Source organism: Homalodisca vitripennis, chromosome 7, assembly GCF_021130785.1.
Source record: "Homalodisca vitripennis isolate AUS2020 chromosome 7, UT_GWSS_2.1, whole genome shotgun sequence".
Taxonomy (NCBI): domain Eukaryota; kingdom Metazoa; phylum Arthropoda; class Insecta; order Hemiptera; family Cicadellidae; genus Homalodisca; species Homalodisca vitripennis.
In genome coordinates, this window is record NC_060213.1 from 24991994 (window position 1) to 25018751 (window position 26758).

Sequence of the window (26758 nt, forward strand, 5' to 3'; positions counted from 1 at the left end):
AAAACAGTTTAAACGACTATGATATCCATTATTCGCTAACCTGGAGGAAACCTCCGTGAGCGCCTGATGGTGTTTCTAATTTTAAGCGCCTGATGGAGGGTTAACTAGGATTCATTTTCTTACCTGTGACATTACTGCTGTGCAAGCCTTTCAAGTGAATATTTTTATACTATTGTCTCCAAATAAATATATATTTCATTTAACTTTTGTAAATTCACTTAATAAGAGATTTAACATTACAAAAATATTTTAAAGAATATATCTAAATATCAAATGAATGTATACAAGGTGTGGCTAAAAAATAACTGGGTTAGTATTGGCCCCAACACAATAAGGATGAATACGGTCCGTGCAGAGACAAAAGTTGACTGCTTATAGTTTGCGCTATGGGTGGAATAATAATGTGAGCCAGACGAAACACCAGGAGTGGGGGGATGTCACAAATCTCAATTGTTGGATAGGAGTCAATAAATGTTTTAGTTAAAAAATTTAATTCTGTTTTTAGCATTAAATCTTAAAATATAAAAGAAGTTCTTTTTAAAGAGATTGTTAATGGGACATATAATTCATTATACACTGCTAGTAAATATTTTGTATCTTAAAATCTTTTTGGTACTGTTCAGGTTTAGCAATTTTCAAATTTTCAAAACCAAGCAAAGGTGCTCCTGCCACACATTTGCCACTCAATAGTAAGCTTAGAAAAACACATGGTGATTGCTCTACCGTATTATAGTAAGAATGCCACAATCCTTAATTCTTTAAATCTATTTAAAAATTTAAGCATACCTTGCAAATATGGTTCAAGATCATTCACTTTTATTTTCACAGTAATGAAACTTTTAAAATCACAATCCATATTAAAAGATTTAAAAAAAAATTGAAAGTAATTTCACACAGTTTCCTTGAGTCAAACTACAGGGTTAATAGAAAAACTGTTGCAGTTACTAGTATGTTCACTATACCATACCATGCGGGAGATCTGTCTCGCTTTATAGAGAGAGCCACACACACTAAAAAAACTCCAACCAACATCAAATCCATGAATTTGTCACTATGTGTCCATGAATGGATTTTTTACTTCTTAAGTTTGACCAAGACACGATAGTGTAGGCATACACCAACAGATAACACTTACCAACACATAGCCGCCGGAGATGATCGGGTGGACCACTCGCACGAATGGAGGCTCGAAAGGATAGGTCTCCTTGAACAGCATATTGAGCAGGATAGAGTCCTTGCCCTCCTTCTCCTTGAGCATGACCAGGTCATTGTGGAGGGGGGAGTCTGGATCTACTGACATCAGCCGAATATTCCACTCGTACAGACTATCTGACACCAACTCTATGCTGTACATGCCTACAACCACACAGTCTATAAGTTCTCAGATCATCCAACATTAACATAACATTAGTGTTAATAATGATGATACTTTTGATAAAAAATTAAAGAGAACATACGTATATTAGAACATCATTTATACCTTATTTATTAAACCCAACAAAGATCATTTGTGAATTTTCCAATCCCATTTTGATTTATTTCAGCTGTTTTACTTTAGCTCTTGCACACCAAATAAAAAATCAATGACTGCAAGCATATTACGGGTACTGTATCACATAAAGGGATTTTCATACTGTAGCCACTCAAAACATTATTTTCAAATTTCCTTAAAAATACCACCAGCTGTTTGAAAATCAAGAGTCAGCTGCCCATTAGCTTCTCCCTGATGAATGATATAAATCCATCTTTTATTTGAAAGACCATACTACATGTGCAAGAAAGACAGAAAAGAAGTAAATGATTTGTCATGGTCTATGAATACTTTCTTTGATCTAGTACTGCAAACAACACTGCAGTGAATTTTTTGTATGTTTCCAACTAGTTATTTTGATCTATCAAAGGACACTGTCCTCCTGTATACATCAATATATTGCATTATATATATATTTTCTTTTTACCACACTCGTCACGTCTTGAATATATAAATTTATATGGCTTGGGGAGTTTTATCTTCATTGTACATAGAGGTTGGAAACATTGCAATGTAAACTTAATCCAAATTTACACAGTTCTCACCTAATAGCGGCAACATATTCATATTATCACCTAATGTTATCCTGTGTACTGTTTCTAACCCTGTAAGTGATAACATGAGTAAATTTAAAACAAGGAAGGGAAATATTTTTGCCGTAAATTACTTTTTACAACTCTTAACCCTTTAATTACAGATGTTGTTTTCTAAAACAATATTAGTCGGATCTTTATTCCTGAAAATCTAATATTGTTATTTGCTAGCATTAATTCGTCGTGCAACAATAACCTAATTAATTTTGATTTGTGGCAATTCGTCTAGTTGGAAAACAGCTAAACAAATAACTGTACATAGTTCACTGTATTGCCGATAGATGGTGTGGGCAAACTGATTGGTCTATATTGAGACATGTAGTTTGCTTGATTCATACGGTGCACCGAGAATCGTGTTACTAGTGCAGTGATTGCAATGCAGGTTTTTACGTTGCTTCTTGCTTCCCATACCATAGAAAACCACTAAAACCAGAATTCACAAACCAGTATAAGTAAATATGTGTAAATAATGTGTGTTAGTGTTGTACCCAAAATGTTGATTTGCTTCCATTAAAAGACTTACTTCAAATCCAACAGAAACAGTCAAAAAGGTGACTTTTTGAAGTTTTCAGCTTAAATTTTCATTTGTCATTTTTAATAAGCCTTTTAGGTGTAGTAAACAAAGGAATGATCACAATTCACGTGATTACCTTTCTTAAAGGTGTCTGAGCGGTAGATGTCCCTGAGCTCCTTCATGAGCCTATCTGTAGCCTGCACGCTGCCGGAGACCTGACCCTTGAGGTAGTCTTGGCGCTGGTTCTGCCTCAACCTCTCCAGCATGTTGATATGTTCTGCATCCATCTCATCTGACTGTGACACAAATAATACAATTAAAATAATAAATTCAATCCTAATTCTGTATTTCAATACATGGCCCAGACATACACTAAGTCTACTTTGTTTCATTGCTCTTTGGTTAATTTTGTTCAACCTCTCTGCCCATCACAGCAATACAGCTACAGCCTTCACTTGGACCTATAAAACCTCAAACAATACAATTTTTATACATGTTAAATATAGAAATAGGTATCTCACTTAACTTTTGAACGTATATAAATGATTTTAATGTATACTAGAGAAAACTTTATTACTAATGATCTCATCAAATATAAAATGTCATCAGATTGTGCAATACTCTTTTGCTTTTATAAAAGTAATTTTATTTGATGACTATTTGTTAGTATCTGCTGAAAAACAGCTAAACAGGTCAAGTTTATTTGTTATGGGGTAGGATTGTAATAAAAAAAAAAATTGGGATTAACAAATAATTAATGACAACATAAGTCCGACAGCACCATTTTTCAAAATACTTCTTTATCTGTTGTTGACGGTGTAAGATGACAAAGGTTAAGAACTATTGTTTACATAAGCCAATACTAGTGCCTGGAAAATTTTATTTTGTTATGTTAAATTTTGTTGCTACTAATTCATGTAGATGTACTTTAGACAAAAATAACAGTTCCTGAACAAATATCTCATCCTGTGCTGTTACTCTTGCCATCAGGTGGTGACAAAATTTTGATCCATTTCGAGGGAAACTTGATGTCACAGTGTTATCGTGATGTTTTGTGATTTAAAGACTATTATGATTTAATTCTAATCATACACAACAATAATATAACAATTAATTAGGAACAATGGTGTTAAGAAGTTTTAATTTGATTCCTTGTCATAATCAATTGTTAAAAACCAATAAAATGAAGAAAATTAATTTATAATAAATGAATTTTTTAATTTACACATGGTAGTCATTAACGATACTGTAGATTAAGACGAATAAAAAAAAAACAAACAAATAATCAAAACTAAAGTAACATATGTTACCACTATCGTTTTGGCTAAATTGAAGGCTACACTACTAATAAAGGTGTAATAATGATTGTTTTTAGAATGAACATAGTTTGTTTTTTTTTAGGTATTCACAATAAGGTTGGATAAAAAGTTAAAATTAAATAGAATTAATAAATACCCTATTAATAACATAGGTTTAAAGCACCAAAACAATAGAACCATTTCCATAAATTATCGCTGGCTAAGAAATAGGCTCATTGCCTTGACCTAGGATGACATTATAGTACAGCACAACAATGTTATCAGCTGCCAAACAATCCATAGCTGGGAGCTGTTATCTGCTTTAAAACACTGTTATCTCAGCAGTCACAAACAGAAGGCAACAACCCACCTGATGCTTCTAATCTTATCTATTACAGAGAAAGAAAATATTGAGTGATTAAACTGACTATATTGTTTTCCTCCAGCAGTATTCGCAATGACTTGTTGAGAACTAACCAATAGTTCTATATTTCTTACAACATACATTCAAGGGGAAAATCAACAAAATTAATCCAGTTCGCTTTTTACAAACTCATTCTGACCTACACATAAAAAATCTAAGTCTAGGGTGCCACCCCATATAGGTCTTTTTACATTCTGAGCTAATTAATTTCATTATTGATCAATTACAATATTTTTACTTTATATTTTTGTCCAACACAAACATGTTAATATATTAAGAGATTTAATTTTTATTAACACTATCAAATAAATTTATACCTACTACACAGGCAAACATAGTTTATAAGATCTGTTGGGTACGACTCCACTTTTCAACAACTAATGTCTACCTTTTACGTCTTTGTAAAACTATGCCTAAAAAATATTAACAAAGCAATTTCAATTAATGTCTATAATATTAACCTTAACAGGCTTCAGGTAATAAGCACTAGTTTTCCATTCTCTCTGTTATCATCTAACTTTGTGACTTAACAGTGTTAAGTAATAGACCCGTTCCTGCACCAGTGGGATAGGACAATTCAACATGTAGAGTTGAGCAAAACGCATGACAAGTGAATACACAAGTAACAGTGGTTGTTCTTCACTAAACAGTTTAGCTAATGGACTGACCTTGTTTTTGGCGAGTGCCTCGCTATCCTCCATCTCCAAGTGGAGGTCCTCGTCGTCGTCATTGTCATCATCATCCTCGTCCTCGTCCATGTCTGGGGGGTCTATAGCGGGGGGACCCACCCACACCCCCATGCTGAGGCGGTCCAGCTCAGCGGGCTCTGACACACTATGTAGTCGACACAGCTCGCGCACTAGGATACCGACTTGGTTCATCACCTGCACAGCAATGCATATAACTATAAGGAGGTTTCAATGTCGACACTTTTTGAACCAAAATCGTAATAACGCCATATACAGGTGTATATGAGATAATTGGGGTAACACTTTTTTGGTAATTTTTGTGTGTAAAAAATCATACAATGACTTTAAAACATACTTTGTCATAACCTAACATTCTTTTTGAATGTTAAAACTACCAATTAATTTACCTACCTACCTCATGTTTTTACAAACATAATATTTTGGATAATATTCTTGCCATGTCTATGGGCATCTCGGAGATATTTATTTAGAGTGGTTTATTTTTTACATTTCCAGTTTGGTTACATTATGTTGTGTGTTTCATTTCAGGAGGCTGGCACTGTTTTTACTCACTCATGATGGTTTTCTGCTTGTTTAATGTAAAAGTTAGTGTCGTGAATGGACTTCAATGTAGACTACTATTATTATGTCAGAAAAAAATCAGAATGGACATCGTGTTGGACTTTTTTTACTTTTAAAATACATTCTCAACCACAAAATATACTTAAATGGAGGCTTCTGGTTACGAGTTTAAAATGTTTGGAAGTTGTAAGGAATAGTACAACTGAAACTATTGAACGTTTGCATTTTTCCTTGATACTTTGATATTTGCAATTGGGTTCCATAAACTCATCCCCTGATAACTATTTTAGTATAAAAAATAATCTAACATTACTAAGAAAGAGATTGGAAAACATTTAATGTAAAATCAAGTTTCTGATACATATGTGATATGTTCCCTAGAATGAGTTTTAAAATACTTCGGGAGATGATTAAAGACAATTATTTTACTCTGTACATCAATAAACCTGTAGGACTAATCCTTTTTTTAAATTTTATGTCTTAATTCAAGTTTACAAGATTAAAGTTTAGCTTTTAATGTTTATTTGCCGATAGTTTATATTTACTTTGTAAACTTTGAATGTTTAAATTTACAACACTTATTAAAACAGTAGAAATTAACCTAATCTATTTAGTTTTCACTTAGCTATTCTATTGTTTATAGATACCACACTATTAATTAAAATAACGCTATAGTAAATAGAGTAAACAACTATATTTGTAAACTCATAGTTGTTTATCTATAAGTTTCTGAAACACACAAATGTTTCATTCTTATCTACTTGCTGCTTGATGTAAAGCAGTAAAACGATTCTTCATATTTGGATACCTGACATTTAACAGTGACGTATTAATTTCTTAGTCACATTTAAATAAGCTAACAAAAAAAAAAAATTTGTCCTAAGCTTCCCAGGATTACAATTAAAGCGGGGTTAATTTATTTAAAGTTTACATGTGAGTGTTCCTTAGATTTGAGTGTTTTGTAACATTTAACCCATTGCGGATCAACGACGTGAGGGTGACGCGGAGCGAGGCGTGGACCAAAAGCATAATGACGTGACCCTCACGCGGATGACGTGGTACGGATGACTCATTTGTTTTGAACGCTTATCGCTGTTATAAGCCTCGGGGATATTTATAGTCTGTTTTCCTGGACTGGCTTCCTATCTTATCTCTGGTACTCGTCCACAAATACTCCCTAGTTATCGGTCAATAACGTTATTATTTGCGACAAATTGTTTGTCTGAGGCGTACAGTTGTGGCGTTCGATTTTCCTTTGCCTTGTGTGCGTGTACGTAAATAAAATGGGTGACAATTTACGATCATCTGAATTAGATAGACTATTATTAGAAAGTGGAAGTGATGAAAGTGATATCGATAGTGTTATTGAGGATGGAGACGGTTCTATCACGCGTATTTGTCCACGTTTTCATAATTACGCGGATACTAATGTTGACAGTGACGAGCGGGCTAGTGACCATGATTCAGATGTTCAGACTATTTCAGACATTGTTCCTGGGACACCACCGGATGTGGAAACTCTATTTCAACATCATTTCAATATCAATAAAAACGCTCAAAGTAGTGCTTCCGAGGATATTTATGAACCTCAACCTGTCCCTTCAACCGCTCCGGATCCGGTCCTGAGGGAAGAGTCCAACTCACCTACTCCACCTGCTGCTGCTTCTGTAGGTAGACGCCGTAAAAAGTTCAGTAATAAAATTGTAAAAAAAAAACTAAAATTGCAAACAAAACATGTATAATTACCGAGCGCGCTAAGCAGGCAGGTAGGCGTGCAAACACTGCGGGTGCTGCGTTGTAATACGGATTAATTCGTACTCTAAGGCCCGCGCGCGCGCCGTTTTCACTATCCGCAATGGGTTAAGCACTGGTTACATCAATCTGTGGTAGTGTAGTAAATGAAACTGGGAAGAACAAATCATTGGATATTCATGCATAGCTGAGTAATACGCTTCACCTGCTGGCTGTCCCTCAATTAATCACAGACAGGTGATAAGAACAAGTGAACCAATTAGGATACAATAGACCTGCTATCACTTGATGAGGCAATTGCACTACTTTACTTGAACTATAACTTTAACAACGGTACTCAAATACGGTAGCTGACTCATGAACTGTTTCATGTCTTGCTGGAGTATAAGGTATTAAGAGTTATTTTGTTCACAAATCACTTATCCCAGTGACAAAATTAATTCAGATCCAATAAACATTAAATCTTACAAGAAGTTTAATTAATTATATTTTTTTAACATTACAAAATAAATGGAAACTGTATTTTAAAAGTTAATCTATTGTTGTATTGTATAAAAAAGCAGAACTATATATGGAAGTTATTTTTTTTATTACTCTATAATAAATTACGTACCAAAGATAAATGTGAATATTCCAGAGTAAATCACAAGTGTTTATTTTTTTTAAATTTCAATGGGACTGAAATTTAACCTTTTAATACAAGAGAACTTTTATACCAATTGCACAATGATTTTTATGACCTGGTCCAACATTTTGTACTGATTCTTCAGTTACAAACAAAAAACTTATCATAATCTTTGAATACAAATTCATTAGTTTACATTATCTTTCTTTCTCCATGTACTATGCATCACAATAAATTTCACCTTCATAGCTTTCAAGAAACCAAATTAAACCCTAAGAATGATTTCAAAATTTGTCTTCATGCACAGTTTTAGAAATTATGAAATGTTTTTGATTAAGTTATTTTTCATTTTATTAATACAATTTTACCAAATTATTTATAATTCAAAGAAGTTGAGGCTTGTTATAAACTGTACAATAATTATGCAACATTTTTACACCACTTGATAATTAAACTGTAATGAAATCCCTTGTCATTCTAAACTGTAATGAAATCCCTTGTAATTCACTTTTTAAAGCAGGTGCAAAAATCCTTTGATAAATAAATAAAATTATGGCTGATTTCACTCACATGATTGTCCCGACCGGTAGTGTTGCTGAGAATTTGAACTGCATTGGTAACACTGGTCTCTTCGGAGTCAGCGAACCAGACGGGTGGTGTCGATGGATACGTTTCCTGCAACAACATTCCAAGTTCCATTACTTGTCACAAAAAGCTGTCTCAGGACCCATGATATTTCAATGCTGTTGTAGCTCCAAAATCTTAAAATGGTTGAACCCTTGAATATGAAGAATGGGGAATGTTCCAAAAATAACCAAAGGCATTGCAAGAAGCCATCATACCCTTAATCCTCATGGACAGTTAATTAGTCTAAAGTACCTTCTAATGGATCACCTTTCAAGGTTTCAGCCCTTTCAAAACCATACTATATTGAAGCTTTACAAATTGTCTTTGTCATCTAAACGACTTTCAAGAGAATTTAACAATTCTTTGTATACACAGAATCTCAAAAACACTATTAGTTCTTTGAAACACCAAAACCAAATTGCTGAAATAAATTACACAAGCAGAAGACAAATTGAAAAAGTTAAATCGGAATCAAAACTGGTTTCTCAAGGAGTCTCTCATGGATTAGTGCTGGGCCTTCTGCTTTTTATCATTTCCATAAATGACTTTTCCAATTTTTAAGCAAGACTATATAGTAAAACAATCGTGTATGCTGATCATGTCACAGTATTATTACTAGGAGGAAAAAACCACCACAGATATGAATATAGAGACCTACATAACTAACAAAACAGACTTCCAATATTACCATTAAAATAAAACGGTTAGTGGTAGGAAAATTAGAGAACTAGTCTTTTAAAACACAAAGGAGCTATGGAAGGACTACCTAAACTAGAAGAAGTAAATATTTCACCTAGATGTTTTTAATACCTTCTTCGACCCCACAAATCAACACTCCCTCTAACAAACACTTACGAGCCATGTTCCTATTGTTTTTAAATGTGTACATGATTTAAAAGCATGAAGACATAGTTACATTAAAATCGACCGACCATACACTGTTTGAAACACACCTCTCATGTGGAAGGAATCGCTGTATGGTATGACAGTGAGGTAAAAGGCAACTATATCAGTTGCAGAAACGGAGCTATCAGAATTCTGGAAATCTTTAATTTAGATAAATACAGAGAAACAAGTATCAGTAGTAATCTTGGACATTATATGCATGGTGATGCATGTTTCAAACCATTGCACTACAAAAGGCAAGTTTAGCTACATAACACATATCAATATCAATCCGACACAACACATCCATATTACATGAGTCATGCAACCACTATTGCCAGCCTGAGTACAACTGATATAGGTCGAAGCAACATTAATATTAGTCAAGATGTGGAGTTTGAGACAAACAAACCATATTGAAAATGCTTGAAAAACTAACTGGCTGCAGAATTGACCACTCTGACTAAAGCAATGTTATGGAAAGATCTGACATTATCAAGGCATTTAATAGTCAATAGTCAATAGTCAATAATTCTTTATTCAAAAACATATAGCACATTTCTTACATTAGAATAGTGTCAAGTTTCAATAATATAAAATAAAGACTACATCCAAAACTAAATCTAAAAATCAATTGTTATTATTAAAAAATACCCTTTTCAAATTCCTCTATAGAGTACAAAGCTAAACCTGTCAAAAATGCTTTTAACTTTTTCTTAAATATATTACAATTGTCCTCTTTTATAATTTCTTCTGGTAACTTTTTCAAAAATTTATTTCCTGCAAATGTTTTTTTTTTTGTAGAACTCCAGACGGTAACTTGGAAAATTAGACTCATTTTTGTGTCGTGTATTGTACGAGTGAATAAAATAATGTTGATCCCTTAGTGGGTTGTATCTTAGGAACATTATGCACTCATAAATAAATAGCCCATAAACGGTCAATATTTTTAATTCTTTGAACTTTTCTTTGATAGAATCATTAAAATTCAGATGTAACATGACTCTGACTGCTCTTTTTTGGACTTTCAATATTTCCGTGAGGTTTTCCATTTTTGTTGTTCCATATACACAAATGCCATAGGCTATGTGAGACTGGATATGAGAATAATACATCAATTTTAAAGTTTCCAAACTACACAAATTTAACATCTTTCGAATTGCAAATAGGCCTGAATTTATTTTGTTTAAAACCAATTTAGTATGTTCATCCCATGACAAATTACTATCAACCAATAATCCTAGAAATTTTATCTGATCAACCCTCTCAATTACACTGTCATTAATTTCAATATTTAAATCTAAAATTTGATTGGATTGTTTTGTTTTAAAATTTACAAGCTTGGTTTTATCAGAATTTAGAGTTAAATTGTGGTTTTGAAAAATTGTTCAATACAAGCCAATTCGATTGAGGTCAGTAACTCTATCTCTTCTACTGTCTTCCCTGAAACTTTCAAGTTAGAGTCGTCAGCATAGAGACAAAGTCCTGAATAAGGCTCAAAATTTAAACATTTTGCTATGTTATTTAAATAACACAAAAAAAGGAGAGGTCCTAAAATGGAGCCTTGCGGTACCCCTTTTAGATTCATACAAAAATCCACCAATCTAGGACAATGACTTGCACTGTTTTAGATTTAGAGGAAACTTCATACTTAGCATCTCTCATCATTGGTACCAAAATATCACAAACAACCTTCCCTTATGTACTACTATTTATTTCCATACTAGTTGATGGTTTTGAAAGTCTTGTTTAGTATTTCATTTGGGTGTCTGTAACATGTGCATCAGTATTAATACCAAAAAAGTTTAAAAAATATTTCATAATTATATTTATATTATAATTAAAATATTGTAATTTCTGTTGTAAACACTCATACTTTTCACTTGTCTAAACAAGTTAAAAGACAGTTACTGAGACTAAGAACTTCTAGAACTCTATAAGCACAATTTTTTTGACTTGCGATTGTCTGGATAGGTCTAACGTAAAAGCTGGACAACATGTCTGTGCATACTGAATGTTATGATAGATGAAGGGATAATATTAAAAAAGCAGGCGCGCTTTGAATGCAAGATTTTTATGTATTTTCATGGAGTGATTTGTGAACAAGATTCAGTATAAAATGGCAATATAAAGATCGTTTTCCGTGTAATGCTACAACTTTAATCAGAACTAGTCTAAAAAAGCCCGTTGTTTGCGATTCATTAACAGATAAGTTTGGGATGTTATGGCATTTGATAGACAATGTATTTACAGGGGATGTTAAAACAAATGAAAGATGAAATTGTTTCGGACGATGTATCTGTTTCTTACCATTTTATTTTCCACCCCATTCATGAGGCTATGAAAAAGTTTCCAGGAAAAAGTATAAACTACTTTTAGAACCCTCCAAAAGAGTTTAAAGATTATTGTTACAAACAAAAAGCATTTAAAACAATTACACTCACACAAGCTACTCTGAATCTCTCTTTAAAACATTTCTTAGAGATTACAGAATTCTTGTTTTGAGGAACAGAAAGGTCTTCAGGATCTTTTGTTTTTAAATTACTTTTATTTATATATTTTCATACTGGCAGACATTTAATACATTTTTGTCTTCTGCGTAAAAGGACGTTCAGTCTAGCTGTCGGCAATATACCAAATGCATTCATACTATTCAAATACAATTGGATATCACGATTAAAGATGTGAGTGACATTTTCATCTGCTAATTCCAAAGACAGTTTGTATCAATCTGTCAATGAACTGCTTTAAATCTTGAAAAACACACAAAATTGTCTGCATGTAGACAGTAGCACCTTTAAGAGTATCTCTCACTTGATGTTCCCTTAGCACCTTTAAGAGTGTCTCTCACTTGATGTTCCCTTAGCACCTTTAAGAGTGTCTCTTCACTTGATGTTCCCTTAGCACATTTAAGAGTGTCTTTCACTTGATGTTCCCTTAGCACATTTAAGAGTGTCTCTCACTTGATGTTCCCTTAGCACCTTTAAGAGTGTCTTTCACTTGATGTTCCCTTAGCACATTTAAGAGTGTCTCTCACTTGATGTTCCCTTAGCACCTTTAAGAGTGTCTTTCACTTGATGTTCCCTTAGCACATTTAAGAGTGTCTCTCACTTGAAGTTCCCTTAGCACCTTTAACCTGTTGGGGAGTACTAACGGCTATATCCGTCATCCTACCTAGTGTATACTAGAGTAAGCATAATTATCCTTAATGAACTCCGGGAGTGAAGAAAAAATGTTTGTTGTTTTCATTCAAAATGTATTGAAACCTTACAAAATATCATAATAATGCATTTTTTGGATCTACAACTTGATAAATTCATACATTTTGTTTTTTTTTTTTTAGAATTTTACAAACGTATGATAGTGTTCAAAACACGGATACACACAAAGTGCTACTTCACATTTTGTGCACTCATAAGCAGTTTCTTTCCTTTTACGCTCACCCCGTGTTGTATTTGAACACACAAAGCAGCGTTTTAGCTTCCTTCAGCCACTTTCCCTTACTGGTAGTGGGCAGGGGAAATTGCGACCTGACAAGCGTAGCGGCTGCTGGGCTCCGCCCAACGGACGCGTCACAGCTGCGGCCTCTTCTCTTGGTGCAACATGTGCTTCCAGTATCTATCTGATAATGTTAATTCGGAAGTCCATGATGTGAACCTTAGCATTTGGGTTTTTTGATTCCATGTATAGCCTATAAATGGACGTGGCGAGAGAAAATGACGGAACATTTGGTGGCAAATCTGTGATTATGTATTCCGTCACTAGGAGCCAGCACCTTACAGCAATAATTACTTTGAACATTTCACAGTCGAAATAGTATGTAAGAACGCCACTAGAGTGCATAAACAGTTGCAATATTGATTGTTTTAGCAACCCCGTCATGGACGGTCATAACCGTCAATACTCTTTTGGGATCAAACGGCTATAACCGTCTGTACTCTTTTGGAACAATTTTCAGCTACTCCTCAACAGGTTAAGAGTGTCTCTCACTTGATGTTCCCTTGAGTAGCAAAATTTTAAGAGCGCTGCCTAGTGTTTGGTACAGTTGTCAGTGAAGTAGTGCATGAATTTGGTAAGTGTGCTAGAGTTATACGAATTTTTAGTGCCACTTAAGGCAGAATGCCAACTTATTTGAATACAGATAAACAAAACAGTCACTCTGTTACAGTATTGAAGTTCCAGATTTTTGTTCAAGTTGGCCTTTTTAATATTTTCAAGAAATAATATGGCTGAAAGTAAAGAACAAACATTTTGACCCTTGAAGATTTTTGTGACAAGTGTTTGCTCATACTCATTTCTATTGTCTATTAATAATAAAACTTTCATTTAAGTATGAACAAAGTATTTGGTCTAAGTGACTAAAAATATGGAATATTTAAAAATGTTATCTAAAAAAACTCTTGATTCCAAGTACTTGTTCAAGCTGGCGATGACGGATCTTCAACAAAATATCCTTTGGCTATCAAGTCATTAAGTTATTGACATGTAAGCTCAGGACCCCAGCGATTTGTGAAAGCTGGGGCTATGTTATTACTAGTATAATGACTAAATATCCTGCAGCCAGTAATTTATCTTACGAACAGAGTGACACTACCGACATACTGGCTTATGTGATGATAAAGGAACGTACTGCTGGTTATAAAGAAAACAGAACATTTTGAAAGTGGCCCAGAAATATGAAACTCAGTTCTAAAACCATTTCTGGTATAGTTAAAACAATGCTTAATACAACTTTCCATCCTGTTTCAAGAGATGAAATTATCTCTCAGGTGGTAACATCCAAAGTTATAAGAATCCAAGAAAATTTAAATGAATATATCACATTTTAAATAATTGCACTTCACTAAGAACATATACCGCCTAACTCCACCTCTTTGATGAAGGCAGTCTGCAGTTTAATAAGAGGCCACCACCACAATAAAATCATAGTATATCCTTTAAAACAGTAAAAAGTAACTAAATGTTAAACTTTTTTGTTTGTTACATTTTATAGATACACAACATACTTAGATAGTTTTAATATAAGGTATTTCGTGTCAATATTTTTGTTTCTATAGTTTCGATAATCATAAATATGATTCTATTGTAGTGGTGGCCTCTTATTATACTGTAGCCTAAAGGCATTTTTCATAAGAATTCAAACTTCCTAACAACAGAAAGAAATCCCATTCTTAAATGAACAAAAAGTTCCTCATACTATGAAAAACATTCCTTTCATTACCACGGCAAGGTTTATTCATATTTTATCTGAAAGTCTAAGTACCAAATATAACTGAACAAAATGTATTTTCAGTTTTGTGATGATTTTTTAATGATTGTGTGTGAAAATGGTTGTACAGCTGAGTAGATAAATAGCACTACTAGAAGTCATGCTAAAAGGACTTGATTATTAAACATGAATTGAAAACGTACACTGCAATAATCCAAGTAAAAACATAACCAAATCTAAAAATGCATTGGTCGAAAAGAAAACAGTAAAGATGCAAATTTATTCCAAATAGATGTTTAAAAATTTCTAGATATTCCAGCTTTTAACTTTGCATCAGTAGAATCCAATTAACATAAAAAGTGATGGAAGTTAAGCCCATTATAAGATGTCAATAATAAAGAAACTGAAGTCTTAGGGAATTTTCATTAGGCCTAGGTATACATTGCACCAATAATTACAAAACATTAACAAAAAAATGCAATGTTTTTTATACCCCAGGTTAGATGACACTATAGCTGTAAAAGTACACACACAATATGCGTTGTGTCATTGTAATCCTTAAAAATGGTGGTCTAGTATAAAGATTCGTTGGTACTTTGGGATTATACCGACCACACCCAGACATGAATCATTATTTGACATTTTGCTTCTACTGATTACTAGATTAGCGTAGAACAATATTTCGTCAATATAAAACAGGAATTGTCTTATCTCAAACCCCTCCCCATCCTCAGACAAAGGTCAAAGTCGAGCGGTCTAGTAGATAACGCCCGTTCAGCTGATGCCATTGATACAATTTTGTCGACCCGGAAACTGGTAAGCTAAGACTCAACAGGTTGAGCGAATGTGGGGTTCAGCTAAATGGCGTAATAAAAAACAACAACGAAGAGCACGACACCATCTTGACTGATACCTAGCTAAATACATGTGGCGGTCAGCAGTTGCGGCTGAAGGCGGAAATCCACTACACTCACTCATCCTTGATATTGCTGCATTCTGAGCGTCACAGGAAACCCATTAATAATTGATAATCGTTGTAATTTTTTAATTAAAGAGTTTCGTTCTATAATGTTTGTTTCTATAAATTTATATTCTTTGTTCCTCATACTGGTGTGGTCGGTATAATCCCAAAGTACCAATTTGTTTGATCAGTAATATAAAAAGTAACTCAATTATAAAAAGGAATCACTAATTTGGTCCTGTTAATTCTTTGCTACACAACAATCAATGCTATTTGATGTACAGTGTTGTTTTAATGGCAACCAGGCCTATGTCATCTATGGTAACAATTTCTTGTGCTTTAACGCCATCCCTAAGGTTCCCTGAGATGTTTTATGGTTCAAATTTATAAATGAACACTAAGCAACAAAGTGAATTATACTTAGGCAGTTGCCAAAAAGTGTTCTGTTGTGCCGCGAAGAGTACATTGAGTGTTGAGCGACGACTGCCTGTTCTGTTGAACTCGTTCATCAACAGTAGAAAAGGTTTGGAACCATATGTCCATTCCACAAGTCACTGACTCCACTCAGAATTAAATCAGTGAAAAGAGACAACACAGCTCTTTCACTAATACTCCATATTTCGATCTTACTGGATCGTCAAACTTTTCTGACTATCCGGCACATGGTATCTGAGGTCGGGAAAGTACCGATTAGAAATGCCTTGGCTATAAGAGCAGACTTCAGTGACCCTGCACTTCTGGTGAAAAAAGATAATAACTTGCAATAGGAGTCATTTCACGTCAATTCACCCGTGAAAAAAATAAGTAACACCACCAAATTTGGAAATGTTATCTTAGTTTGTTTTGGAGTTCTAGCACTTAAAAGTTATATTTTTCAATTTTCACACCCAGGATAATGCAAAAAAACCGTGTTGTAGAAAAGAAAATATTTTCTCATTTACTTACTTATTTGACACCCATCTTCATGACATTTTCAAGGCAGTTTCTTTTAACAAAAAGGAATTTGAAAAAAATATACATTTATTAGTTTAAGTTAAAACTAAAATATATAACATTTTGATAGTTTTTAGTTTAACAAAATAGTGAAAATGGTTTAACGTTAAATCCAATATCTCATATAGAGAGTGAGATAATCAAGAAATCTTTTTAAAATTATTTCATATGAGGTTTTTTTCAATTTCAATGGGTGGGTACAGATATTTAATGAAAGGTAAAAACTGCATTTTAATATTTGGAAAATCATATTTAATAATAAGGAATGTGATTTTTAAATAGTATATAAGTTCGGATATGATTTCTAGGTTTTGTATTAAAATATAAAACCTAACCCAATATTTAAAACAAATTAAGTACACCTGATAAGTATGTACATTATGTAAGTAACCTAGTTTGTAATTATTTATTAGGCTAGTTATTTACCTAAGGAAGAGATCAGATTGCAGATCTCGAAATGTAGTGTTACCGATTTTATGTTTCACTGAACGATGGCAAATGTCCGGAAAAATTCTGTTTCCTTCAGGTATGTACACACTCACAAACCATATCATATTAGACCCATTTCACTGTACTTATAAATTTGCAAGCTAATGAACTAAAATGTTGTTCTTTTAACTAGAGTTTTGATTAAACAGGTACACTCTGTTGATAATTTATATGTTCTTCCCCTTGAGGTGTTAGGTTCAACCAATGCAAGGATGTGTAGAATCACCACGCTGCATACCTCAACTCAGTTTTGGAAGGGAATGGTCCTGCAGAGTAAATAAACTTTACTATTGCATCTCCATTTTCTTCGGCAACACTGTTATTACTGTACCAGTGATTATCATGTGTACAAGCGATGAAACAAGAGGGGTGCAAATCTTCTTTCAAATTTAAAGTTCACCCATTCTAAAGTTGTATGTTATACTTCGCTGATCATTGCAACTGACTTGCCTTGTTTCTAATGTTCCGAAACAGTTCAAAGGTCTGTAGTTGTGATAATTGTTCCAGTAGACGCCAATTGATTTACAACTTTTTGTACCTGGAAGGGTATTAAGGTCAAAGCGTTTTTCACGCTTGCAACGAATCTATTTACTGAATCCTTTAAAATGAAGTGAAAATTGAATTTTTCAATGCTGGATTCACAAAACTAAAAATAAAGTAGATGCAGTCAGTATTTTAAGTCAACAGGTCTTGGAAGACTTTTTCATGCCAACCATTCAACAGTTCCTCCAATACCGTCCGCATTCTAGTTTCCATGGCTTGTAGTAAAGAAAGACCATTAGCTTTTAATTTTGAGATCTTTTTCATGAAGTGAAAGATTTATAATATCCGCCACATGTAAATGTAATAAGAAACGTATGTAATATTAGAAAAATATTTCTTTACAAATTGTATCTGGGTTTCTTGAATTTTATAAACCATACTAACATGTTTTAAGTCCTCGGAAATGACAATGGGACGAGACTATTTTTTTCCCCGGTCAATAAACATGTTAATGACTGCTGGATGAACAGTACAGGAGTCAGGGGTTCAGTGGTAACCCTATATCTCATCCTGTATCATAAAGGAGTAATTTTCACTACACTGCATTTGACGTACAGGCATCTTAAGGTTTTCAAAATAGTTTGACTGATTCTTTGTAATGTAGGAATGAATTTTTCTATTTTTGTTGTCCGCTCTTCAATAGTTGTTTGTGTTCCCATCAGTGTCTGATCTGAAGCAAGCCAGTGCTTGTAATCTATTATATTCTTCATAGTGTTTTGATTTTATGTAAGAATGTGGTCAGATTGTCTTTTGATGGACATTTGTCCTACCAACTTAACATACAGCTTTGAGTTGAATTTTCATAAAACACCAGTGTTTGTAGTCTTTGTAACTCTCTTCAGTTGTGATGCATTGTATTAGTGGTATGACATTTTGATGGATGGTGGAAATATAGAGCGAATTCCACTAGTACCAGCCAGAACGCACCATTTAGGATGAAGACTACGAAACTTAAAAGACAACTTACTCATCATTATGATAGAAACTGGCAACTAAATCCATAACCTCGGGACCGAGTTTCTTTCCTTTCCTTGGTTCAGATTGAGCCAAAAACCACTGATACTTGTCCATTGTTTCTTCTATATATAAGCTGCTGTATATATAAAATAATAGGTATTTCATCTAAGAAAGATTGTATATATATTATATGTACAAATTATATGTACAAATTATATGTATATATATATAAATTGCTGGAATAAACGTTATTCATTCATTCATTCTCTTAGAATAATCAGACTCAAGTATCCTTCAATTTTGCTCTTGACCAATTTAGTGATGCGGGAAACGTCAATAGTTGCATTCTATTCATTGAAGAAAGTTTGGTCATTTCACTTATTTTCTCAAAATAAGTCTATTTCTGCTACTTTTATTGCATAGTTTCTTTCAGTAATTACGATTGGAACTTCAGCATCTAAAATTTCAATTATAATATTATTTATAAATTATGTTATTCTGTGGCTATATATTTAACACTTATGCTATAATAGTTTTATACACAAAGAACTACAATAACAGGTTTCACCAATCGGTAATTTGAGTACCGCCGACCGTTTTTGACCATTAATAGACAGTGTAAACTCAGTCAGTTAGATTACAATCAAGGACTACGAAAAAACAAGACATTAAGATCCTCCTGCACGTTGGACTATTTGGTTTGAACAGTTAGTTTGAATCATCCGAAAGATCGTCATGTGTGCGTAGAAGTCGTTCCAGAGAATAGTTGACCAGAGAACTGATGGAATTTCCAGCCGTCGTACAACCAATGCCGCTCTGACGACGAAAACTGATGAGTATGGCTGATTCGATAGGCTGTAGTAGACTGGCAACAACATTAAGTTGTGTTTACAATGGCAAGTAAAGTTGCGACAGAGTTTGCACAACCACTGTAGCATAATGTGAACAATATAAGCAATTTTACTCACAAAAACTGTTGCAAGTACTTGCTATAGTTGTATCGATGATTGTTCCAGGAGTCAAGACGAAGTCTGTTCACGCACGGTAGTAATATCTCGGCAATGTTTATAATTGAAATTTTAATATCCAACACTGTTCTCTAGTTCTTGTAACAAACTGTCCAACACTGGTTGCGACAGCACTCACAAGAGCTCTTGCATCCTTTTAGACTAGCGATGTTTACAGTCGGACACAAAACTTGCACCATATTTTAACGGTGTGAACGCAATTCAATTGAGATTTGGATGTGACCATGATATTAACCCTTTCAGTGCCAGACATTCTCTCTAGTGCGCGTGGAAGAAGAGCCAGGCTATAATTGCCAATTTTTCAGCAGTTTGCAAAAACTGTCACAGTTTTGTTATTTATTTATGAAAATTTTTACTTTTTGTTTTGTTTTGCTCTAAACAATGTGCTTTAAATTAATACAGGAAAATAAATTTACTACAACGTGCATTACAAATATAAAACCAGAAAAACTTTTACTTACATAAAATTTTATGATGAATTTTTCAGTTTGGTGTAAATATAAGGCCAGTAAAAAAAATCCTTGTTCACTAAATTGAGTATGTATTTGAACCTCCACATACTTTTGAACACATACACAAAAAAGTTTTACATCTATCTTCAAAAATAAAGGTTTTATCATTGTTTTTAAAAAATAACGCGTATTTGGATTTTTCGCACATCTTGCGGTACTTTGGAATTATACCGTCCACACCAGTATGAAGAACACAAAAATAAAAATTTTAAGAAATAAACATTATAGAACGAAAAAACAACTCTTTAATTACAAAATTACAAACTTACAACGATTATCAATTGTTAATGGGGTCAGATTCCGTTATATGCCCCCAACGCTTAAACGTTTTTCAATTAACTTATAAAACGATGTAATTAAGTAACAGAACTAACATTCCATTTATCAACAAGCATTTCCAGGTATTGTGATCGGTATTATTGTCGCTGTTATCTTATCTTTCTCGAGAATCCCGATTACGGCAGGTCGCTTATCTTTCTCGAGAATCCCGATTAAGGCACGTTATCTACAAGACCGCTCGACTTTGACCCTGTCTGAGGATGGGGAGGGGTTTGCGATAAGACAATTCCTGTTTTATATTGACGAAATATTTTTCTAAGCTAATCTAATAATCAGTAGAAGCAAAATTTCAAATAACGATTCATGTTTGGGTGTGGTCGGTATAATCCCAAAGTACCCATCTTGCTAAACACTCTCCGTTTCACTATCACTCACAACAACATTACTATCGTCTTCTAACACTCTCCGTACAGTGTTTTCACTAAGAGGTGATGCAATACGCTTCATTTTGTAAACATTTTACAACAATAAACGAAACAACAAGTTAGCTCGGCGCAATCGGCGAAACTGCGTAGTTGGTTAGCAAACAACAGACGCCAGCTGACTCAGACTAGCGACGTTCACAGCCACTTGATTTTGTTTTATTTATAACACTAATGTAATAGAAATACATTCAACTGAATGTTTTCTATTAGTTTATATCTTTATAAATACAATTATAACAACATTTGGATTGTTTAGATATTTTTTTGTATTTTTTACGAATATTTTTAAAACACGTCCGTGTAGTCGGACGCTGGCTCTTCTTGCACATTTTATGTACGTCCGTGTAGTCGGACGTTGGCACTGAAAGGGTTAAAACACAAAATTACTTTCTTTGTTTTAACTTATGTAATTTGATGGCAATCATAACGTGTGTGAGGAACAATCATTAATAGACCAACAGAGGCCTTGATCGCATTATGAGCGGTAAGCTGTGAGCACTGGATCGAGCGGCGACTTAAAGTTTAATGTTTGTTTTGTATATATAGAGAACAATCAACACTAGCTATGGTAGACATGACTATCTTCTCCAAAAGGTATCTTATAAGCTTTGTATAAATCCAACTGGACACTCTAGAGTACTCAAAAGCCCGGGCTGCACATCTCATCAAACCGTCAAACATTATATTAATCAACGAACCGAAATCTGAAGCCTGTTTATAACACTGTACATTTTAGGCCTGTGCTATCTATTTAACACAGGGGGGTCTTTCCAAAACACTATTTTCACTAAAGAGTAAGAGTTGGACAACTTCGTTCGGAAACCCCACTTCGGCAACTGAATAATACTCAAGTACAAAAAACCCATTTGTATCAAATTCTGCTCTGATGTGTTACCGCTTAAAACATACCACTCGTTTAGTGCTGAAGTCAGAAACGATCGGTCAGCCGATTTTAATTGTCCAATGCATTGTTAGGTTTTTTTTTGGGAGGGGGAGGGGTGTGGAGGCTTGCCACGGCACTGGATTAGAACTAACCAAGATAAACTCACTACACTAGTGGAGGTAACCTTACTTCAACCAGCGTCAGATGTAGCGCACGAAAATCAATGATTCGGTTACGGTGGTGGCCGGTTTTTGGCCTACACTGCAAGCCTAAATTTAACAAAAATGTAGAATTGCTATAGCCTAGGCCTAACTCAAAATCTAACTGAGATAAAATTCTAAATTTATGGCATTACTTACATAACAGAACACACATATACCAAGTTTCATGAAAAAATCTGAGGTGGTGGGTGAAAAGGTTTTGTCTAACTGATGTGGAATGAATGACCTATAAGCTAAATAATTATTGTAAGCTATGAAACTTGCTTGCTAAAACCAATATGTAACCCGTTCTACTTTCAAAATATATTAGTCACATGGTTTTTTTAAATGTAAAAACTACAAATAGCCTAGGTCTAGCAAAACTTTTCCTGAGTCAGGAGACAATGAGGAGAAACTCTTAAATACAGTTTGCAGGCAATTAATTGTTACAGCCCACTTGCAAAATTGAACAGTGAAATTAGCCTATAAGAAGTGTGACATTAATCTGGTTTCAAAATTGAACAGTGAAATTTGCACAAAAAATTTAAAACAAAGATATTTGGACAAAATAAATAGTAGTGCAAGTATTTCACACATCTCTTGCGAGGTCATTCTTAGAACACTATTCACTCCTCAGAAAACTTCTGCCGTGTCAGTCTCTTGCGAGGTCATTCTTAGAACACTATTCACTCCTCAGAAAACTTCTGCCGTGTCAGCAATGACAACATAAAAATTGCAACCAACCAAATATCAAACCAGGAATTTTAAACACAGAGAAGAGACACCTGCTTTTATAACAAGACAGGTTCAAACCCCCCAATATAGCCTAGCCTACATCATCTGATAGCTATAGCGTGGTGCTAATCAGTTTTCTTAATGAGTAGAAGTTAAACATTGACATTAAATTATTTCTTGAAGCAGACTGTCCTAGACTCTTTTAATATTACATTAATTATGACCTACTTAAGGTTTAAGGAACTTACAATAGTCCTATTCTAGACATTAGCAGCTTATAAAAAAAGGAATCAATTCTTTTGTTTCTACAGAGTTAATTGGCCTTTATGAATGTTTAAGTTTAAGAATGCATACAAATAGATTAATTTGTAAAGATAGGCCCTTCTTAATTAGGGGCTAAAGTAATCATCCTGTTGTAGAAGTGCAGCATGAATAGGCCTATCCTTTGTTTAAGTAACCAGCTGTTCATTTCCATGTCGCATTCGAAAAATCGATATTTCAAAATTGTAATAATTAAGAAAAACTGTGAAAGTTTAGATAAATTAATAATGCTATAAATTTCAAGGACAATACTTACAGTTATGTTTGCGTGGATTTCATATCGTTTTCCATTCCTCCCGATAAATTTACAGTTCAATTCATCAACACTGGCAGACACTATTTGAAACCGTTCGTGGTTTTTAGGAAACACTGCTTCTAAAGTTTTGATTTCTTGTTTAAGTACGTTTAAACAAGCCATTTGATAACTGAATCAGCTTTACATAAAGTAAAATTTCCGGATAATCCACTGAAAAGAGTAATTCTAATGTACGACACCAGCACTCTTCAATAGAAAATGGCGACTACAAATTTACAAACGCTGCAATCGGCTCTGCTCGGTTGTTTCCGTTCGACTCCACAGTCTACTCTATTGCTATTCTCTCAGCAGTTTCGCCCGCAAAGAGATAAAAAATGCAGTAGTTACTGAATCAAACTTCAAACTCTGACAAAAGTACTACACTATAATATACAACCTTACGAATTAGACTTACAAAACGTATAATGTAACACTACGAATCGGTGTTAATTAAAATAATTAAATATTAATAAACCGCATGTAATCAGTCCACATTTACATATAATACAACAATAAACTTTACATGGACAAAATGCCGCATGTGTTAAAAACAAAATTTAAGTCTACTCGTATTTAATAATTAAATCAATTTAAACGTTTAGTGTGATACCAAAGTGTCCCTTTGGTAGCCAGCTGTACTGGAGGATATCTTCATTTTTACCCTTATAAAAGCAATGACCTCAAACACTTTTGCACTTTATTTTTGATCGTGGAACAATAGATGTATCATTTTAAGGACACGTTTAATACATATCCAAAAGCTTTTAGTTTTAAAAGATATTTTTTTTGTTAAACTAAAATGTATAATTCGTAAGTTTGGATGTGTATTAATCATATTTATTTTTTTAATTAGACATGTCTAATGTCTATAGCCTATACCATACTATATGCGGGCGTAAAAGTGTTTGATTATGCTGTAATTATGGGGTATAACTCAAGATCATTTTACTACAGCTAGATCTTAACCCTTTATTGGTTACTGGCTTAAATTTAAACCAATCATGTGATTTCCTTATGTGCAACTCAAAATATTTGTGTTTTTGTGTTAATGCTTAGCGATCGATATTTCAACCGACAGCAATGACAAATTTTTATTAAGGGAGCTGTCTACTGGCTCTGATAAATACTGGGAATTAATGTTATTTCTTAATCTGATGTGTGCTGTGACATATTAAAGAAAAACGAACTACCGTTTGATATTTCAATCAGTAACTAAGAGTTGTTATTGGCCATGAGTCTGAAAATCACTTTGGAGTTTATTCGAGTTAACCTAGTGCACACTTTTACAAGTAAGAGTTCAACAAATTACATTTGTGCTTTGTTTAGTTGTTAATAATACAGGTTTTCAAAAGAAAATGAATTTGTTTGGTTTAATATTTCATATTTTAGAAGTAATTTAGTTTTGAATGGAAATTTACTTTCAAATACGTTATGTCAATAAAATAGACTATTTTCCACACTTTTCAATCGACACGCATAAACATCTCCTAGCAACACGTTAAATATATGACTAATGTTTTAATGATACTCACACACCTATTTACATTTGCGCTTGCAAGATATTATCGTTATTCAAGCTTCTAACACGGTATTTGGAAGGAATATGGAAACACTTTCTTAACTCTTATGAAGTTTATCTTATGAAATTGAAACTAAGTACACTAACTTAAGAACTTTTAAATTATTGCTTAGTACAGTTGGCACTCAGTACAATTCCAAATATCCTCAATGGAATGGACACCAGGAGTTGTGAAAATTTTCAGTATATCCTTTATTACTGTTACGTAATGTATATTTGAACCCTATGTACTTAAAACTGAATAATAAAGGTCAAACTATAATCATCATATTACCATGCTTGAAGGGATTTAGAGATTTGTGAGACTTGTTGGAATCAAGATTAATTTTCGCTACCTGGCCGTCCCTGTCAGCGATGTAATGAAGTTGCTTGATATCAATTCTTTGGAACAACGGTTTAATCTGGCTGCTTTACTCTTTCTCCAACGACTTGTCAACCGATTCATAGACTGACCAGCTCTACCAGTTAAAATTGACTTCCTGATTCCAGGGTCCACCAGATCCACTGAACTATTTGCTCACAACCACCACATGACAAATTATCTGAAGGCTGGACCCATCGTTAGATTACATAGGCTTGGTTGTTCCAGGTGAAGCGGATTTCTTCCAGGATAAACTACAAATATTTAAGATGAAGATCATTGCTGCCTCCCTATAGTCACGCCTGTTGCCCCTACAAAGCCTCTATGTTGCATGCCGGCTGGCCTTGTTATCAGCTTAGAGCTTAACTCTGATGATACTGTTTTAGTTAAATTTCGAAACGCAAAAAAGTCCTCAATCAATTTTTTTAAATGCATTTGAGTGATACCAATACATAAGAAAGGTCAGAAAGATTTATGTTCAAACTATAGACCAATATCCATTGTGCCCACAGTGTCGAAGGTCTTGGAACGTCTCATACATAGTCAGATGATAATCTTCCTAGAACGAAATAATCTTTTATCAGAGTGTCAGCATGGTTTTAGGCCTAAGCGTAGCACTGTTGCAGCCGCTCAAGCTCTAATTACAAACTGCTTTAAAGGTCTGGAGGCTAAAAGGAGTGTTCTCTTTAGATCGTATGATATGTCCAAGGCCTTCGACACTGTAACACGTGATGTGCTGCTAGATAAGCTGTATTTTTACTCGTTTGACAGTGTTGCCATTTCTTTTTTAGATCTTACTTGGAAAATAGATGGCATTCTGTATATTTAAATGGCTCTTTTTCCAATTCTTTGCAGATTGTACAAGGTGTACCACAGGGTTCTATAATTGGCCCGACCTTGTTCATAATTTACATAAATGATCTTCGGGTAACATCTTGGAGCAACATGTAGAGTGTTTTATGTTTGCAGATGATCTGGCAGTGTGTGTTCAGGGTATTAATCCTAAGAAAGCTAAAGATATTGTTACCTCTAAATCAGATGTAATACATGACTGGTGTAATGCTAATAAGCTGAGCTTAAATAGGGGGAAAAGGTTCAGGACATACAACTTTGCCTTCGTTCTGGTTCAGAGAAATTGGCATCTTTAAATTTCCTGGGCTTTCATATTCAGTCTAACCTCAAATGGTACTCTCACATTGACAATCTGGCCGCAAATATTCTAAAGGGTCTATTTATGATTAGATCATTGAGAGGGAATGTGTCTCCTTTGCATCTACTGTGGTCATGTGCATAGCCACTTGTCCTATGGAACTTCACTTTGGGCGAATTGTTATTATGCTCACAAATTATTTGTGTTACAAAAAAAGCTGTCTATCTTATCTGTGGTGCAGACTGGCAGGATCACTGC

The 26758-nt window shown here is 34.0% G+C and overlaps 1 protein-coding gene across 2 annotated transcripts in view; it reads right to left on the reverse strand.

Moving 5' to 3' along the window:
• Window positions 1-23691, reverse strand: part of LOC124365700 (ubiquitin-conjugating enzyme E2 Q2) — a 32133-nt gene extending 8442 nt beyond the window's left edge. For both annotated transcript variants that reach the window (XM_046821637.1, XM_046821636.1), the window contains exons 1-5: window positions 23372-23691; window positions 8579-8683; window positions 5029-5244; window positions 2775-2934; window positions 1136-1356 (exon numbers count right to left, since the gene is read on the reverse strand). In XM_046821637.1, the coding sequence (XP_046677593.1) occupies window positions 1136-1356; window positions 2775-2934; window positions 5029-5244; window positions 8579-8683; window positions 23372-23533 (864 nt within the window). In that variant the 5' untranslated portion in view covers window positions 23534-23691. The remainder of the gene's footprint in view (window positions 1-1135; window positions 1357-2774; window positions 2935-5028; window positions 5245-8578; window positions 8684-23371) is intronic.
• Between the last annotated feature and the right edge of the window lie 3067 nt (window positions 23692-26758).